Raw genomic sequence first — 18,695 nt, 5'->3', positions numbered from 1 at the left:
CAAATTTTTACACGCGTTATTAAATTCTGGCGTTTGTACCTAAAAAAAAGTACATTGGAAATTAAGAAAGAATTCCTTGTGTAAAGAAAGTAAAACAATAATCGCGATTGAAATATTTGTCCTGCGAATTTTGATCACCTTGTTTAAACAAGGTGGGCGAGATCAATGATCGTAGGCAGAGAAAAATGATAGAAATGAATCGTTCGAGCCGACAGTGAAATCGGTCAACCATTGTTAGACGGATCATTTATGCTCCTATCTGTACCTAAATGGATCGATCCTTAATATCGATTTCGTTCATTAGCGGTCGGTAAAGTGTCAGTGATTGATAAAACCGTTGATGCCGGTATTGGAAGAACACGAGCAACAGACGAGGAGCAATAAACAAAGAGCAAGATATTCTGCGAAGCATATTTATATAAATCATCTGAACAAACACACGCCCGTTTAATTAACATTTCTTTCGACTTTCTCCTCCATTCCTGCTCCAGAATTTCTACAAAATTTATTCTCACCAACGCGAAATTCCAACTCCCGATCGTCTCGAGGTTGAGTCAATTTTATTTCACCCGATAAAAGTTCCAACCGTGTCCCGGTTGAAGTCGGTCGAAGGGAAACTAATTGCTCGGTTTTTTTTCTTTTTTGAGCGAACCGTTAAAATAGTCGCAAATCAGCACCGTCTTCTGCATCCACGCACGATTCATAACTTGTGTTTCAGGTGATGTCGGCCAAGAAACCGTTTTCCCGTGCAGAGTGTGCGGCAAGATCTACTCGAGAAAATCTTCCATGTACACGCACCTCCGCCTCTGCGGAAAAGAACCCGCGTTCACCTGCGTGCTTTGCGGCAGGAGGTTCAAATATAAACACAGACTGCAATCTCATCTCGCGTCGAATTTGCATAACCGACGATTTCGATAATCGAAACGTAATCGTTCCGTACGCTTAACGATGCCTGCTGAAACGATCAGCGTCGAAGCAGAACAAGCTGAAACGCTTAACGTGCAACAAAATGTCCGGCAGGTTCTTGCGCGAAAGCAGAACACAGATACTGACCTAAGACAAGAAAGACTGATAGGGACTCGTTCCGCACCAATCGAACTTCCAACCCCGAGACATAGATGCTTAACCAATTCATTTCTTTCGAATCGCGTCGAAGATACAGAAGCTAGACAATATTTTCACCCAGGTGTTTTTAACAAAGATACCGCTCGTTCGAACGACGGACGATTTATAAATTAGTTGAAGAACTTTATTGTAGAAAGTACCGTATAAATTGTTATTTTATTACACGTTTTCTACGACTAGGGCTTCCAACGCATTGTACACAAGACTAATAGACAAGCAATAAAGATTCCATGGTAAAAATAATTTAACAATAAAACGCCTGATTCCCCTGAGAAGAAAGTTCATCGAGGATGTTGCTCCGAGATTGTGCATGATCGTCAACGTAAACGTTGAGGATTTTGATATCCAATCGATTTGTCACCGATACGCGTATAGCTCGACAATTTAGACGAGATCCTTGCGACGGGATACTTTTCCATTTCTTTTTATTCATTTATAGTACCTGTTGGCGATATCGAGGAACCGAACTCGGACAAAAGTTTCTTTCGTGGACTTCTTTTGTCGAGATCCAATAATAGTCACGCGATTGCGCGTCGTATCCCCGCCCACTCGCCCCACCGTGTTCAGGCCACTCCCCCGAAGGTCTTTTCCACGTTGTTGAGCTATACACTCGCGAACGAAGTACAAGCAACGTCAGGGTTCGTATCACTTATCGTTGTATCGCATTTAATCGTTTCTGTAGCGTAGATTGCGACGAAGTTAGCAAACGAAGCGTAGTCAGAATGAGGATTGATCTTCGTCGCAGATCAAAGCAAATGAAAACCTGTGAGGGCTAACCAGCGTGAAACGCTTCTTCTTTTCCAGTTTACTTCCAGAAGTCGTGGATCTGCTTTCAATGCGGCAAACGGTACCTGTGGCGGGGTTCACTGAAGAATCACATCCGGGTGGAGTGCGGCAAAGAGCCGGCTTTCATGTGTCCGATTTGCGGCCGGAGATTCAAGCACAAACACCGCTGGCAGTCACACGCGAAATGCGTGCATCGTGTTAACTTGTAACGGAAAACCGGTCGCGACGTTGTCGAAACCATCCTCGTCCTACGGTTTAACGATTTCTTTCTTTTCTCTTTTCTTTTCTTGTGTGTTTTTTTTTTTTTTTTTTACCATATCGACGCGAAAGAAACTTGCGTTAGTCGATAGCTTCGTCGGTAAACCGCTTGCGAGACTTCGTCGGTGATCCGGTCCGCGCGATGATTCGCGCGTGCCTCGTAAACGAAGACACGTGTTACGTTCTTTCCTCGTTGTATGTAAAAGAAATGTGCCACGAAAAATCTCAGAATATAGTTTGAAGCAAAAAGGAAACAGAGTAGATCGTATTTTGACAAGTACTTAGCAACCCCCTCTTTCATCCTTGTACGATAGTGAATCGTCCCAGCGTGTGCTCGTATTATGTGCCAAACTTCGCGATTGTGATTGTATTATTTATCGAGCATCTCGAGACCATAATTTGTGCGTGAAAGTTTGTGTTACATACCCCGATCCACCCACCTATAGCTTTTTAGTTGTTTTTGTGCGGAACGCGGCGCGTGTATTTACCGAACCGCGTAATAATTTCTGGATTTTTCTTTGCAGTCAACTTGAAGAAGCTCTGGTGGTGTTTCCAGTGCGGCAAGCAATACATGTGGCGAGATTCGCTGAAGAAGCATCTGCGCGTCGAGTGCGGCAAGGATCCCACTTTCGAGTGTCCGATTTGCGGGCGAAAATTCAAGCACAAACACCGCTGGCAATCGCACGCCAGGCTGATTCATTGTATCAGTATATGACTGTTCGAAGATGTCGAGTAACTTAGCTAGTCATCCGGACGTTCGTCGTCGAACGCGATCCACGCGCGTCTGTAAATAACTCTACCGCCTCCCAGACACCTAATCAGACATCAGACTCGAACATTACCCTCCAGACTTATTCGTCTTGAAATGCTCACGGCCTCCCATGGAAAACGTTCTTCATTTTTCAATATTTCGTATCGGCGCAGCGTTTTTTAAAATATCCAGAACGTATGTTATAATGAAAAAAACATTTTCGTCTCGAACCACATTTTTTGCCTCCTATTCGGAAACCAAAAGTGACTTTTATATCCGCATTGTACCCTCGTTGTTAGAACTTTTACCTTTTACCGTTATTCGGTTCCATTCGTAAATAGTTTAATGGTCTGTTTTTTATCTATCGTTTGCGTGTAAAGTTTTCGAAGAAGATTCAAAAAATACGGGTTCGAACGTTGGAAATGTTTGAGCATTTTTTATAATTATTGTGCTCTGGATACTTTCAAGAGCTGCGCTTATAAAAACACTGTGTCTTTTGTAACCGATCGATCGACATTATTGAACTTGTATCATTGAAAGATTTGTTCTTTCATTTTATGTACTGTCATGGTGCGTTGCGAGTTACGAACCGTCTGGTCGCTGGATCGGTAGACAAGACTATGAATCGTTGTCCTCTGGACGACGAGTCGAAGACATCTCGCATAAATTTGAGAATTTCTCCCGGACACTTTCTTCATTTTTGCAAAAATCGCTAACGGCAGCCAAGTTTTTCGCATCCCTTGCAAGACAGGATGGAAACTACCAATGTAAAGTAGATATTCTCCACTCATCCTCGCAGAAGCGATTCGGTAGAGCCAATATAGATTTTAAGAATTATTCGTACACTCTCTCCACCGATCGCACCGAAAAATTGTGTACAATAGACTCTTCCACGAAAACAACAACCACCCGAACAGTTCACAGCTTCCAGCATGCGTAATTAATTTCCAACCGGGCTCCACTGAATTAATTTTTACACGGAGATGGTGCACTCGCAAATAAACTATCGGTTAAAATCTCGATGAAGGAGACGCTCAACGAATAATTAATTTTAATTTATACGATTCCACACGATCGAATCGCTCGCGCCGAAGAAAAAACTCATCGTCCGACCGGGGAAGAATTATTTCGTACAACCGAGGATCGTTGTAACTCGGTCGTCTCGCTTTCCAGTTAGTCGCCACATCGTCTTTTGCGTGTTCCTACCCTCGTATCCGTTTCCTCTGTTTCGATCGATAAAGTTCTTTCGAAAGCGAGAATAATTGTGTCACAATTGTTATTTGTTTAATAAAACGTCAAATAAAACTTGAATATTCTGAGCTGCTGCGTGTTCGTGTTTGTACTCCGAATACAGCCACTTGTACTCGATCGTCGAATTCGGTACGAATAAACTTTGATACCCGATGGAAAGCCCGAAAGCGTACGTACTCGCGACATACTCGTTGCGAATCTTCCAGCTACGAATCGATGTGCTTTCGAACGTGTTTAGTTCTCCGAGAAGTATCCTACCACGTTTAGAGAAAGTGCTCTCGGCAAGTGGATTGAACGCATCGGAGAAAATACCTCCGTCGATCTGCCTTCGTTTGTTTCATTAACGAGAAAACTTTCGCAAGAAAGTGTAACGCATTCCGACACGTTCGTTTCTTCGCAATTTTCGGTTGTCACGGTACCGTTTCTAAAATCGTTCTTACATTTTCTTTCCTTTCTTTATTTATTTTTTTTTTTTCTTATTCGTTCTCCACTGTATACGACAAAATTGTTCTTTCGTTACGATAAAAGTAATCGGTGGATCTCACGTTTCTTGCATATAAATACACGTGTAAAAATCGAGGAGGTCGAACACGAGTGTAGATAAATCGTTCTCCGTGCACGTCTCGTCTCGATGTAGAACCTCTTGTGAAAAAGAGCGCGAACAGGATCGTTTACGGAGTGTATTACGAAGCAGTGTTGCTCGTAAGTTTTTTTTTCGAAGGACGATTCTTACGCGCGGAGAATGCACCCTTTTCCGCTCTCTCGCTCGCTCACCTATGCTTTCATTCTATCACATCGTAGACTAAGATTCGAGGAACGGATCGCCGAGCGCGGCAAATCTTGTAACATTGTGGAATAAATGTCATCGATAGATCGCCCTCCTCCCTTACTGACTTTTATTCTCGTATCTTTTTTTCTGTGTCTTCCAGTGCCGAGGCTCACGGTGAAGAACATCGAGCACTTGGGCTACAAGAGGAGACCGGTGATACACAAGTGCGTCAGGTGCGGCAAGTGCTATCAGTTGCAGACTTCCCTGAGGAGGCATCAGAGACTCGAGTGCGGCGTGGAGCCCCGCCAGAGCTGTCCGATTTGCGACAAAAAGTTCACGCACAGGTTCAAACTTACGCACCACGTGGCCTCGTGCCGAAGAAGACGAATATAATCGAAGATCATAGATAAAGAAGACGTCGAGAGCAAGATATTCGAGCTTAATTGAAATCGGTGATAGGGTCTGGGAACAAATAAAAGGACCCGGAGGTTATTTCGTAGGATAATTCGATTTGTTCGTCCGCAACAGGGTACAGTTTTACGAGAAATCTTTGGAGCGTTGTAAAAAATTTTACGCGAGAGAAAGAAGATCGACGGGATGCCTTAACGACGGAAGTGTTTCTGCAAATGTGATAAAAGAACAGGTCTGCGAGTAAATTATTGTACCAATGTTCATGTTCTCCCAATGAATTTTGCGAATAATTGCCGCGTTTCGTCTTCGATGTAAAATAAACGTATCGTATTATTTATGATCCCGGCGTATTTATAGCGAATGTCGAAATTTGTAATTTCATCGGCCAGAGATGTTTGTTGTCTATCATCGAGCCTACAGGGCCGAGTAAAAATGAAAAACTGTGCTCGGTATAGAAAAATCGGCTGTACGGATATTCCATGTTTAAAATAAATTGACGTTTTCCGTCACGAAGCGAACGTTCATCCAACCGCTTGACCAAACGATTGCAAAGAATTATTCCCCGATCTCGACGATCCTTGGACGAAGAATACCGTGTCTCGTCGATGCAAGTAATCGTGTATGTACTTACTCGCATACTACTACTTCCACTCTGAGTAACAATTTTATTCTATCGCTTGCCAGTTTAAGGCTACTTTTGCTCTTCTCTATCGTCCTCTTCTCTCCTGTAATCTATTCGTTTCCCCTCCACGAAGCCTGCTGCACTTGTCGTAAAAAAAGACGAACGAAAAAAAGAAAAAGAAAGAGAAAGAAAAAAAAAACAAAGAAAGAAGGAAGTTTTTCAGGATCCGCGACGCTTAAGTATCTCGCTTAATTCGCGAAAGTATGAGAAGGAAATATTATTCCCTTCCCATCGGTAAGGACGAAACGGCGATAGGGGTAGAGGAGTAGGTGTGTCTAACGAACGAATTATCTCGTTTCAGGACTTCTGGCGACGATGTTGCTGTCGCAAGATATACACCAGCCGCTGGACAACAGCGACGCGTTGTGGAGCCAATTGTGTTTCGCCTCGAACACCCCTTACAAGCTGAACAGAACTCAAAGGGGGAAGGAGACCAAGGACACCGACGCCAAATACGTTTGCAACAGGTGCGGGAAAACTTACAAGGCCACCACGTCCCTGAGTCGTCACAAACGGCTCGAGTGCGGCGTCGTGCCCTGCGAGGTCTGCCCCATTTGCGATCGGAGATTCAAGCACAGATTCGTTCTGAACGCTCACATCGTCGGATGCCAGAGGAAGCTGCGTCACATCATGGAAAAGAGCGGCGACTCGCCGGCGTTCAACGAGGAACGAGAGTAGCGTCGTTCATCGTTAAGCCGCACTCCCACCGAAGCGATACGTTCAATCTTTCGGCCGCTCTCCCAAACGAGCGACGCGATCCTAACCAATTCTACGGCCCGCGCGTCGTACCTATGACCGGATATTCCCAGTTTCTCGAGGGATCTTTTCGGTGTTGAGTATTTTTTACAATCGCGGACGATCTTTGCGCAACAATTGGTTAAATTTTTGTACCGTTGTCTTTGTTACTGTTCGAATAATTCCACGTTCGTTGAACGCTTATCGTTCGAAACCGGACGATACGAAACAAAGCGTAAAGAAAAATGTATAATTTTTTCTGGATCGCAAGTATTGGATGTATTGTAAATATTGACATAATTTTGGGAATGCTCGAGAGGATGCACTTTAACGGTTGCATCCCTCTTCTGTGTCCTCTTCGTCGCGTCGTTCGAATGGGAGAACGACCCTCGATCTTCTCTTTGTACTCGAAGTAAATTGCGCGCGACAATTTTTTTTACAGCTTTGTCCAAGAAACGAAGCAAAGACAATTATGCGAATTGCCGTGAGTCTCGTTCGCAGCGCTGTGAATTCGAAAGAATGCCGATCGAAGGGGGTTCGAGGGATTTAAGAGAACCGAGCGAAAGGTGCTTGCTCAACGTAGATCGGAGACATCGAACGAACCCCCTCTGTTTCGAACGATCCGCGAAACTGAACGATTCGGGGATCTCGTCGAGGGTCTCGTCTTCGCGTATCTTCGGACTCGATCGTGAACATTTCATACCGGTAGGATCGCGGACGATCGTTCGCGCGATGATTTGTAACACCGTCGAAAGATTTCCTTTCTTTAATTGTAAGACGCATTTACGTTTATGTAATTGTTTTTTTAACGTATACAATCTTTTTCAAATACGCATCGAGAGAAACGCATCGAGTGTACGCGCGATCGTATCGGAAACGAATCGCAAGTACGTTTCTCCGTTTTACGTCGATTGCGCTCGGCACGGTGTTTGTTTCGACGAGACGCGTGCCAAGAAGAGACTTTTTTGGACATGGTGTTTTATATGTACTGATAAATAAACGAATTTGAACGAACGATCCAACGAAAATTAAATTGATTAAAATCGGACGCGGGTTGGACGAAACTGCGCCCAGATGGACGTTACTCTCCCGTTGTCACCCGAAAGAACGAATCGAGTTTAACTTCCCATCGTGCCCGATGTCTCAGATTGCATCCCCCGTGGCCGATCACCGTCCAGACTCGTTCGAACTCGATTCCTATTTGCCCCGATGGTCGCACTCCGCGAAACGATTCCCGTGACCCGAGGTATTTACGTTCTTGTCCGTTGCTGTTCGTTCACGTGTGTGTTTATTCGACAGGTTATCTGCCGAAGAATATCTGGAGCGCGATGAACAATTATCAGACCGCCCCCATGGACGATCTGCTCCTGAAGGAAAGAAACTACAACGACGTGTACTACGTGTACCCAAGGGCTCCGAACGATTCGGAGAAGAAGCAATCCCAGCAGCTCTTCACCTGCTCGCTCTGCGGCAGAGAGTACACGTGGATGTACAGTCTTCGACGACATCAGCTCCAATGCGGCAACAAGGAGGCGAGGAACATGTGCCAGTTCTGCTCCAGGAAGTTCTACAGACGCGACCGACTCAAAGAGCACATACTGGCGCATCATTCTAACCTGATTTAAGGACAGAACTTTACGGATCTAACGCTCAACCGTCCGCTCTCGCGTTCCCGCGAGTTCACAGACACGAGTGTTGTCGATTTCTCTCGCGTTCGTCTTCTCGAACCTCCAAACGCCATCGTCGGCTTCCGAAATCGACGATCGCCGATTTTTATCAAACTTTTGCACCGAGTATTCACCAGAGAAACGTACCGTATTTTGTTCGTTATCGGCGAACGTCCACGATGAAAGAACGGAAATCACCGTGAAACTCGTGGACGAGCATTGTCCGGTCTCTTCTCGTTCCGAGAAACCGTATGAAACAGTAACTGTAAAATACGGCGGACGGTTAAGCGTTAATCGTTGCGCGTTACCGGACACGGTTCCTCGCGGATCGAAATATTGTTTACCATTAACGTTGTCTTTGGTTTTGTATTATCTCCGTGTGTCGTTCGTATAGACTTTGTCAGCGACGAATCCATTGAATTGTATATTTTCGAAAATTCGTCGAACTTAATAAAGTTGTCGTCAATGAACCTCGTTGTGAATCACGCGATCCGTTGCGGTTTCGCGATCGAAGCCCATCTACCACCTACCACGCGACTTCCATCCAATCGCTTGCTTCGATTCACCTAGGAGATTTCTGTGCACTGCGTGTATCGAGCGTTTGGTACCTCATCACCTGGAAAGGGTTCAGATCGAAAGGAGTATCCAGCTTCCCGGTACCCATCATCCGTAATATCGTTGAAAATATTACGGATTCGTTCCCGATCTCGCAAGTTGGCTCGCGTCGGTTATCGTATCGGGTTCGTAGCGTGTTTAAACTGTTCTCGCGCGTTGGTCTCTTTCACCGACGTTCGGTCAGGTTCTTCGACGGACCACGAGTTTCGTTGGATTCTCGATCGAGTCGAGACGCGCGTTTCGTCGTCCACGATCGCTCACGCGGTAACCGATTTCGTTTGCGTTCCAGATGGCAGCATCTTGATGGACGAGCTTGCCGCCTTGGAGTTCGCGGACACCAAGAGCTACGAGCCCGCACCGATCGCCATCAGGCCTCACATACCGCGCGCGTCTCGTGGACAGCATATACAAAATTACATGTGCGGCGAATGCGGGAAGGGGTACAAGTGGATGGCGAATCTGCGCAGACACCAAAGACTCGAGTGCGGGAAACTGCCCAAGTATCACTGCCGAATGTGCAGGAAAGAGTTTTATCGGAGATACGAGCTGACCAATCACTTTAACACCAAGCACAGCGTCAGCGGCAGCCTCTACGGTTACGGGGATCTGGGCCAGAAGGACCCCTCGACCACATGGCCGGTCTAATCGATCGAACGAGAGAAATCGGGTTTCGATGCAACGATCCCGATCGATCGTGTTTCTCGGATCGTCCATCAAGAACGGACGGGAACCCCTGGGTCCTTTTAATAGTAGCACATTCCATGATAATAACTTCAGAATAGAGGCACTCGTAATTTACTACCTTCTTCTCGATCGATAATTTTCTCACCTGTGTGTTTGTGTGTTTTAATGCGACTCTTTCTTTCATTATTATTATTATTATTATTATTATTATTATTATTATTATTATTATTATTATCATCATCATCATCATCGGTTGAACGATACGACCGAGCTCGTGACCTATTTATACCGCATGAAATGTATGTTAATGTCTGTAGCGTGACGTTCATGGAGAAACTGCATTCATTAAACGCACTTGCTTTTTCAAGTAACCGCATCTTTCACTCCCTATCTGCAAAACTGCTTCCTCCGCAACGAAGACCACGAACGATCGGCAACGATTAACGTATCACTAATTCTCTGTCCCGATGTAACGGAAACATTTCCAACTTGGTCTCGAGTCTTGTTCTCGCGCGTCGATCGAAACGAGTGAAAAACTATCAACTTTTTATCGTCGAGAAAAGTGTTCGTCTCGTCGATGGGAAGACAAGTAAAATCGACGATAAATCCACGCATCTCCGGCTTTGTTTGAATCGTGGAATCGGCTTTACCAGTCCAAAATGAACACGTACACGAGGTGTACGGCAGGGTACAGTGTCGGGCGCGATCTAATCCGATCGACGATCGCGATTACGGTGCAATCGATTCGGTGATCATCGTCCAAGGGTAAATAATCGAAGCGAGTAAAATCAACCGGCACGATTAACATCGTAATCGTTGATCACGAAACGATTACGCTTTCGATCGCAACGATCGTATTAGCAACGAGCCCGTTCTTCTTCGAAAATACATATCGATCGATGCACAGATATTACGCAATGGGGATAATCGACACACAAAACGGATAGTAAAATTTACTTTCGGCACGACTCTCGTTTCGAACACTTACGGTAACGTGTGCAACGTGTCGAAAGTAAACAAATATTTGATACGATATTTACGTTACCGCGAGTACCGCACAACATTGATAAGCAACCTTTGGGTGCACCTATCGCGTTTCTTCGCCTACGTGGGTGTTCTCTTTTCGAAAAAAAAAAACTCGAAAGTGGGCCGCAACGCTACGTTGAAACGATATCGTTTGGGCAGATTACGGACGATAATACCCGTCGATCGTCGCGAAAAGAAATCGAGCGAGAAAAAAAGAAAAAAAGATAAAAAGAATTCGTGTGCATGTTCCTCCCCGTACGACTCGAATCACCCAGCCACGCCGCGCAGCGAGCGAGTGTTTGTTAAAGCGAACTGTTCGTTTTTCGCAGGAAATCACGCGGACCTGAGCAGTTGGTTCGTGAAGGAAGAGATCAAATACGACATGCCGCAGTCTCTGTACGAGTACGTAGCCAGCAGCTACGGAACGACGAAACAGGACGAACGGAAGAAATCGACCAAGAGCGTCGTCTGCGAGGAATGCGGCAAGAGCTTCTCGCGGCTCGATAGTCTTCGTAGACACGAGAAAAATTATTGCAAAGTCAAGGGCGATCGAATATACTGCCGTTTCTGTGGCAAGAAATTCGTGAAACCGCTCTCCTTGTCCACTCACGTGAAAACGGTGCACTCGATTCTCCTCTCGGAATCGGATAACCATTAAACGATACTCGGCAGGGGTTGAGAAACGTTGTAACATCGATTTCGGTTCTCGAAACGGTTACGAGGACCGAAAGAGCAACGTTGCAACATCCGTAACGTCAGTTTCCATTCTCGTAACTGTTCCGAATAGGAATCCTTGAATGACAAAATTATTTTCGGAAGCTTCTCAACCCTTGGCACTCGCTAACGAATATCCGCCCGAAGAGAGAGGACTTCTTTTCTATATTTCGTTCAATATAGTCGCTTTGAATCGCGTTCCACCGGGAACGTTTCGGTTTTCTTTTTTCTTTTTTTTTTTTCTCTCGGTTATTTAGTTAGTTACCTCGTTCCGTTTACGGTGAATGTTCTTCCTGTGAATTTTGTAACTCGAGACAGTTCGAGCGAGCGAAACGCGAAACTGGTGTAAAAAAGAAAAACACACACGACGATTGTAACAGCCAACTTTGTAACGTGCGTTTCGTTGTAGCTTTCATCGGGGGGAGAATTTTCTGCGCTTTGTAGATACACTCCCCTCCAAAAGTATCGGAACGATACGGTTCGATCGATCGTTATCGTCGATTTCACCGGGTCGCGTTGGAAACTGTGTACAGGGTCTTCGAGAACGAAATCGACAGATTTGGCCGATGTATTTTGTTTGTTTTTTTTTTTTTTTTCGAAAGCGTGTTCAGTTGTTTCGTATCGATCGTAGAACCGAACAGTACTGGATACGATACGAAAGATCAATTATACGAGAAGAGGAGAAAAATTTGTTTATTTTATCGTACATGAAATTTCGTTTCATTCGATCGTAAAAGATCGCAACCGTGTCCCGAAGATTTCCCAAGCCCGCTTTATTTTTCGCACGCGTTCCAATACCGTCAGAGGGGAGTGTACGTACCGAGGCATCGTTTGCATATATTTGCGAATGTATTATACTTCCGGCGACGCGAGATGGACTCCCGATCGGGTCACGCTGGCGCACGATTCGCTCGAGCAAAATCGCAAATTGAATAAAAACCATTCTCGAAACGATATCCTTTGGTCTCTGCTTATCCGAAGTAATCGCGATCCCAAACCACCTAACAAGATCATTATTATTATTTCCACTCTCGTACGATAACCAGCAGCCCGATACAAATCGCGAACGCCTCGAAAACACTTTCCCAATATTGGAGAACAAGATGGAGCCCGCAAGGTAACCCTCGGCTACGTCGAAAGATGCATGCTTTCTCGCTGATTGGCAGAGCTTCTTCGTAAACGCATAATTTTGCACGGATGCCCCCCTCGGTTGCGTTCCCCTTGCATTTTTAACGGTGAAACGCGTCTTTGCAGGCGAGAGTATGGCGACGATCGCGGAGAAGGGCCAAGAGGAGGACGGGGACGCGTGCGAGGTGTCGTTTCACGGACAGCTGCCCATGAGCTACCTGTTGTGCGACTCGTCCATCCTGAGCACCGGTGAGACCAGCGTGACGCAGAAGAACGTCAAGTCTCATCAACAGTTCCGCTGCGACGGTTGCGGCAGAGCGTACACCAGGATGGACAGCCTGAAGCGGCACCAGGCGAAATGCGACGCTTCCCTCGAGAAGCTGCAAGAAGAGGTCGAGTGGTTGCACCGGCAGAAGTTTTACTGCAACCAATGCGGCAAGGGTTACAAGAGGCTGGACACCTTGAGGAGGCACCAGAGGCTCGTCTGCGGAGACAAGGAGAGCGCCTCCACCAGCTCGTAAAGAGGGGAGAGGAACGAGGGGCCCCTCTTTCCCGAACCTCGAACGTTTTTCTCGAGCTTCGCGCGACCTCACCGGCTCGCAAACAGGGGGCAGAAACGAAGCTCCCTCTTTGACGAACCTCGAGCGTATTTCTTGACTTTTGCGCACCAGTAAAGTCGATACGAAATTATCGAATCGGCCGTTTAACCATTTGCGATCCCGTGCTCGAGGTTTCGTTCGAACGTATCTGTCGGTCCGTTGATCCGTTCCGAAACAATTGGACGTGGAAGAAAATTGGAAAAGAGTATTCGAAAGAGCGAGCGGGGACGCGCAAACGGTTCACACACACACGCGTTACCGTCTACGCCGAGAGAGAGGAGTTTCGGTAGCTTCGTCCATTAATATTTCATAGTACATGTGCAGAATAATATATGACATTATATATACGCCGGAGTGACCGAATATCGTTGCATCGGTGTACAGAGCGGTTGTTTCGAATTGTTGCAAAATATTTGTACCTGCGTGTACGTCCATTAAATCTCGAAGGAACTAAAGAAATTGGAGATTCTCTATCGATGCCACAAAAATACACACATTCGTCCCCGTAGAATGCTTCTTGCGTAACGTATCCTCGCGTTCCGTGTACCCTGATCGTTACCGTTTTCCGCTTTTCCCGCAGGTACCGAGGAAGCGAGAGTGTACGACGCGCTGTGGATGCTGGAGAAGAAGGCACGAAGCATAGGGGATAACCGGCGATCGTTGTTCGCCAAGTCGTACGCATCGAGAGAATCCTCCGATAGATCGAGCTCGGCTCGACGTTACACCGCGCACGCGTACGCCACCGTTTACCAGGCCCAACACGTGTGCACTGCCTGCGGGAAGAGGTACAAGTGGCTGGACAGCCTGAAGAGACACACCAGGGTCGACTGTGGCAACAAGGAGAAGAAATTTTCCTGCCACGTATGCGACCGGAAGTTCAAGTACCGATACGAGCTGCGAAACCACATTATCGCGCACCACGGCCTGTGAACCGATCACTTTTTTCTTAACGAAATTCTCATCCCGCTTCGAGACGTTTCCAAAATTCCCTCAGGGGCGGATCTACCGCGAAAACAACGGAGCTTCGACCCTCCGCGTAAGAAGGGATTTAACGGTTTTTTGATTTAACTTTTCAATTTTTTGAAATTTCATATCGAAATTGTTTTACACCCTCGTTGACTTTTTCGTCGAGAGTATTCCCCGAGCCAGACTGATCTTTTTTTTTTTGTTTTCATTTGGAAAATTATTTTTGTACATCGTAACTCGCAAAAGGAGTCCCTCGTACGCTAGCTTCGGGCACAAACGAGTCTAGATCCGCCACTGGGCGTTGCGTACCTCGAGATTTCGCTTTACTCGATTTATCGCGATCTACGCGACAAGTTCGGTGTTCCGGGGTGGTTATTAGAAAATTTAAGAATGTTTTCGATAGATTCTCGCAGATGCCATCGATCGATCGATTAAAATTAAGCGCGCATCGCTACGATCGAACTCGTAATAAAGTATATTTTATACAAGTTCCATACGACGCCCGACGCAAACACTCTCTCCGGACTTTATCATAGGATGCGTAATTCTATCAAAAATGCATACTACTACTCCCATGTGAAAGCGTTCTGTTAATTTTCATTTTCCAAAAATACATTCGATGAATCTTGAAAGCTGTCTGAATTTTAATATTCCCCGAGTTTGTACATTCGAGACTCCGTTTGAATCGTTGTACGATATTCGAGCGTAAATCACGATCGCAATGTCGTTCGCAAAGGTTGCGCGAGCCTGCTTTCCCTGCGTTTCTTCGCGAGAACTCGACGTCCATCTTTCGAGGAATTTTTCGCGACTTGCACCGAACGATCCTTTCCTCGTTCCGCGCGAATCCTGATACCGTTCGATACCGCACGGTCGTATCTTTCTCGGCGAAGAAAGTGTCCTCCGAATCGATCGACGAGACCTCGATTCGGGCACGCTTCCGCTCGATCCACGAGTTCCTCCTTAGTCACGAGACTTCGTTTTTCAGGGGAGCAATGGTACGTACTGGATCAATCGGGGAGAATCTTGTCGAACGTTCAATCGACGGAAGTCTATCGATGCGGGTGCGGAAAGGGTTACAAGTACAGTAGCAATTTGAGAAGACACCAGTCCATCGAGTGCGGCAAGAACAGGAAACGACAGTTGTGCGTTCAGTGCGGGAAACGTTACAATCGACGCTACGAGTTGAATCGTCACTTCTTCATTAGTCACAAACGATAACGTTTCTTCTTTCTTTGTCCGCCCCGGGAAAAGAACAGAAATGAAAAATGGAGAAGGGGACGCAGCGAACTGTACCCTCGATTAAAGTTTAACCAGCTCGCTCGGTTCTCTTCGTTTCTAATTTTTTCGGTTGAATAAAATCGTATCAATGTTTTTCTTACACGTTATTATTACCCGTTGGACCACGGTGGGAATTGTTCGCCGTACGATCGTCGACTGTAAAATCGAGAAATAAAACTTTTTTTGCATCACGGTCGCGCACCGGATTCTCTGCAACGCGCCTACGAAGAGTCTCGTTGAAAAAGAAAAGAAAAAAACCAAACTTGTCCGCCACTAATCTTCCATTCTCGCGCAGAGTGTTTCGTGGATAGCTCCTAAACGGTGTGTTTTGTTTCTTTAAATTTCAGATTCGTTCTCCATGTTGCAGCTGCCGTACGGTATGTCGTCGGGGTTTCAGCCATACGGTTCCGGAATGAATCTTCCGCAGCACCAGCTCGACGTGAAAGCCGCGCGGAACGACGGGAACACGATGAACATTTGTTTCGGTTGTGGAAAGAGATACAAATGGAGGGACAGCTTGCTGAGGCACCAAAGGGTCGAGTGTGGCAACAAGGAAAAGAAATTCTGTTGCACACTGTGCCCAAAAAAGTTTTACCACCAGTACAAATTGAACGAACATTACCAGGGTCGGCACAAAATACCCAAGCTCCGTTGAACAACGACGAACGTTCGACTTTTTGCAAAGAATTTTTTTACTCGCGACGATCCATCGGAAATCGTCGCCCTCTCGTACTCTCGAGAAGAAATGTTCCTTGAGAATAACAGTCTCGTAAAATACTCGGTGCGATCCGTGTCGATCGTTTCTTTCTTACGTAGTCTTTCGAACCAAGTCGCAAACAAGACTGCACGTGACGCAAGTATTATTTAAAACATTTTATCGGTTGCAACGATCCTCGATTGCGCGAATTTTATTTTATCTTCCGAAACGTTGGACAAAAATCAACGCTCAGTTATTCATACGTCCGTGAACCAACGACCGAACGAATTTCTTCGAACCGTCGTTTTTAGGGTGGAGAGAAACCGTGTGCCCGATCGAGAACCTTGGGCGTGAAAATGAGTTTCGATTTGTTACGTAAACGTGTTAAATTCTGTGCAACGTGTACGACGCAACGCTGAGAAAAACAATGTTCGAAACAATTGCTTTTCGAGCGTGCGTTGTCATTGTTCGCTCTCGGCTTTTCTTTCGATCGGGTTCCCGATCGGGCGCGTTACGCAACAGGGGGTAAATAAATTAGGGTAAGCGCAGTGGTTGCCGCCGAATAAAAATCGGTACTATCGTGACACTGTAAAACGGTGATACCGGAGAACACGGTCGTACGTAAAATGGTTAAACGTAGATCGCGTAACCGAACCTGTAAATGCAAAACTTTCAAAACGATTTGTACGTTACACGTGTAAGTACCGATACCTGACAACCACGAACACTCGCAAAACTCGCGGAGAGATTAATAATAATAATAATAATAATAATAATAATAATAATATTATCGATACTGCTACTAATAATAATGATAATAACGATTGTAAATCGCGATGATCGTTAAATTTCCTAACGATATCGAATTCTATTTTCGCTAGTTTCTGTTACTAGATGATTAAAATAAATCACGATCATGCCGTCACGACGTTTCGTTCCTATCGAATCGCTGTTATCGATGCACTTTGCCATTGTATCCGAACCGACGACCTCGCTGTCCTTTTTATGGAATAAAATGGAATTAATTTCAAGATTCCCAGATTACATAATTGAACACGCTGCGACCGGTGTACCACCTGGACGAGAACAACAGCAACAACAACATCAACAGTAACAACAACAGCAACAACCACAGAAACAACAAAACAACAACCCTGTGGTGCTTGTACACGAGCTATACTTAATACTTAACATGCTGTTTAATCGTAACCCTCTTCCGCGTGGTGTAGCTCCAGATACCGATTCCATAACCAGTTCCAACGCGTTTCACGTTCAATTAACACGCAACCGATGCGACGAGAGAACATCTAACACAAACCGTAGGGGCGACGATCGCGATCGAGAGTACTTGGACGCGATCGCGATCGCGATCGTGGGTACTCGGCCCGGTCCAAATACTGTCGCCTCGCGACTCGTTGCATCCCCCGGATGCGTCGCAATCGTATGCGCCGAACCGAACAGACTCGGTGAACACGGCGGTTCCACGATCATCCCGTGTGATTGGCTTTGATGGTAAACGGTTAAGTGTACCCCCAACCCCCACGCCCCACGCCCCACGCCCCACGCCCCACGCGCCCACTGCCCGCCCCCTTGATTTGTGCTTTGTGTAAGTCCACGTTCTTGTCATCGACATATCCCGCGAGCGGCTAACACCCAGTGTGTAACACCATCGTCACAGAACACAGAGAACTCTCATTGGCGCGCGAACAGGCGAATCGGAACGGTACTGATCCACTTATCTGTTTTCTAGAACGGAACTACTCGCCAGGTGCAGCGATCGAGTGGTACTATCAGTATCAGACACTGTACCTGAGGATGATAGCGGAGAATCAAATGGCGGAGAACGCGACCAACGCGGATATCGAGTGCCCGACGAACGACCAGGAGAACGAGAACGAGCCTCTCCTCTCGGAGAAGACTTCCGAGAAGAGATTGAACGAGACCCCGAAGATCGGTGCACGCGATTCCTCCGAGTACGCTTGTCCCCGTTGCGGGAACGGTTACGTAAGGCTGCACTCGTTGAACAGGCACATCAAGTTCGAGTGCGGGGTCGAGCCGCGGTTCGAGTGCCCCGTGTGCCACAAGAAATCGAAGCACAAGCACAACCTGATCTTGCACATGAGAACGCACCAAAAGTCTTGAACGCCCTGGGCCGTCCGCGTAAACGATTATGGCGGTGCACCGTTTTGAACACGTCGGGCGTGCTCGTACACGGTGATACATTTTCTCGTACGGACGAATTCGTCGATCGTCCCGATATTTCTTTCGATAGAATCGTTCGAGATTGACTCGTTTCGTCGTAGGGGTATGTGGCTACCTCGAGGCAACGTATACACGATAACGCCTCGTTAAAACGTCGCGTTTGCCCCTCGATAAAAGGCCCCGAGCGGCCAGGAGTGCGCTGTACCCAATAACGAACGTTTTTACGTTTCTCCTTGCAACTTTCTCGGTTTCGTTTCTCATCGGGAGAATCTCGCGAAGCTGCAACGAGAAATGTAAGAATTTTTCGGTTGTCGCGCACTCGTTTCAACGTTGCACGTTTCAACGAACGGT

The 18,695-nt window shown here is 46.2% G+C and overlaps 6 protein-coding genes and 1 long non-coding RNA gene across 7 annotated transcripts in view; 6 read left to right on the top strand and 1 right to left on the bottom strand.

The window, feature by feature from the left end:
• The window catches only part of LOC143149484 (uncharacterized), a 125,599-nt gene that overhangs the window by 66,752 nt on the left and 40,152 nt on the right, over positions 1 to 18,695 (bottom strand). The gene's annotated exons all lie outside the window — the stretch shown is intronic.
• LOC143149412 (uncharacterized) lies at positions 341 to 918 on the top strand. The gene is made up of 2 exons (XM_076316749.1): positions 341 to 346; positions 664 to 918. Exons 1-2 carry the CDS (start codon positions 341 to 343, stop codon positions 916 to 918), a joined length of 261 nt encoding a protein of 86 aa, XP_076172864.1.
• Positions 5,031 to 5,333, top strand: LOC143149477 (P43 5S RNA-binding protein-like). The gene has a single exon (XM_076316886.1). The coding sequence runs from the start codon at positions 5,031 to 5,033 to the stop codon at positions 5,331 to 5,333; it is 303 nt and encodes a 100-aa protein (XP_076173001.1).
• Positions 5,446 to 8,929, top strand: LOC143149463 (uncharacterized). Its single transcript, XM_076316871.1, has 3 exons — positions 5,446 to 5,583; positions 6,335 to 6,500; positions 8,068 to 8,929. Exons 2-3 carry the CDS (start codon positions 6,349 to 6,351, stop codon positions 8,381 to 8,383), a joined length of 468 nt encoding a protein of 155 aa, XP_076172986.1. The 5' UTR covers positions 5,446 to 5,583; positions 6,335 to 6,348; the 3' UTR covers positions 8,384 to 8,929.
• On the top strand, positions 8,901 to 9,898 carry LOC143149411 (uncharacterized). The gene is made up of 2 exons (XM_076316748.1): positions 8,901 to 8,912; positions 9,006 to 9,898. The coding sequence occupies exons 1-2, from the start codon at positions 8,901 to 8,903 to the stop codon at positions 9,693 to 9,695; spliced, it is 702 nt and encodes a 233-aa protein (XP_076172863.1). The 3' UTR covers positions 9,696 to 9,898.
• On the top strand, positions 12,737 to 16,209 carry LOC143149410 (uncharacterized). The gene is made up of 5 exons (XM_076316747.1): positions 12,737 to 13,119; positions 13,782 to 13,831; positions 13,903 to 13,986; positions 15,153 to 15,309; positions 15,793 to 16,209. Exons 1-5 carry the CDS (start codon positions 12,737 to 12,739, stop codon positions 16,199 to 16,201), a joined length of 1,083 nt encoding a protein of 360 aa, XP_076172862.1. The 3' UTR covers positions 16,202 to 16,209.
• LOC143148978 (longitudinals lacking protein, isoforms A/B/D/L) lies at positions 17,793 to 18,411 on the top strand. The gene has a single exon (XM_076315854.1). The coding sequence runs from the start codon at positions 17,958 to 17,960 to the stop codon at positions 18,282 to 18,284; it is 327 nt and encodes a 108-aa protein (XP_076171969.1). The 5' UTR covers positions 17,793 to 17,957; the 3' UTR covers positions 18,285 to 18,411.

The sequence above is a fragment of the Ptiloglossa arizonensis genome, chromosome 7, assembly GCF_051014685.1.
Source record: "Ptiloglossa arizonensis isolate GNS036 chromosome 7, iyPtiAriz1_principal, whole genome shotgun sequence".
Taxonomy (NCBI): domain Eukaryota; kingdom Metazoa; phylum Arthropoda; class Insecta; order Hymenoptera; family Colletidae; genus Ptiloglossa; species Ptiloglossa arizonensis.
This window is presented reverse-complemented; position numbering and strand designations above follow the sequence as displayed.

What these genes read in the sequence shown, in the direction of transcription:
- LOC143149463 (XM_076316871.1), top strand. Translation starts at nt 6,349, where the DNA reads ATGTTGCTGTCGCAAGATATACACCAGCCGCTGGACAACAGCGACGCG. An exon ending in GCCAAATACGTTTGCAACAG is followed by an intron (nt 6,501 to 8,067) that starts GTGCGGGAAAAC and finishes TTTATTCGACAG; the next exon opens with GTTATCTGCCGAAGAATATC.
- LOC143149410 (XM_076316747.1), top strand. Translation starts at nt 12,737, where the DNA reads ATGGCGACGATCGCGGAGAAGGGCCAAGAGGAGGACGGGGACGCGTGC. An exon ending in TGCACTGCCTGCGGGAAGAG is followed by an intron (nt 13,987 to 15,152) that starts GTACAAGTGGCT and finishes TTCGTTTTTCAG; the next exon opens with GGGAGCAATGGTACGTACTG. An exon ending in AAGAACAGGAAACGACAGTT is followed by an intron (nt 15,310 to 15,792) that starts GTGCGTTCAGTG and finishes TTTAAATTTCAG; the next exon opens with ATTCGTTCTCCATGTTGCAG.
- LOC143149477 (XM_076316886.1), top strand. Translation starts at nt 5,031, where the DNA reads ATGTCATCGATAGATCGCCCTCCTCCCTTACTGACTTTTATTCTCGTA.
- LOC143148978 (XM_076315854.1), top strand. Translation starts at nt 17,958, where the DNA reads ATGATAGCGGAGAATCAAATGGCGGAGAACGCGACCAACGCGGATATC.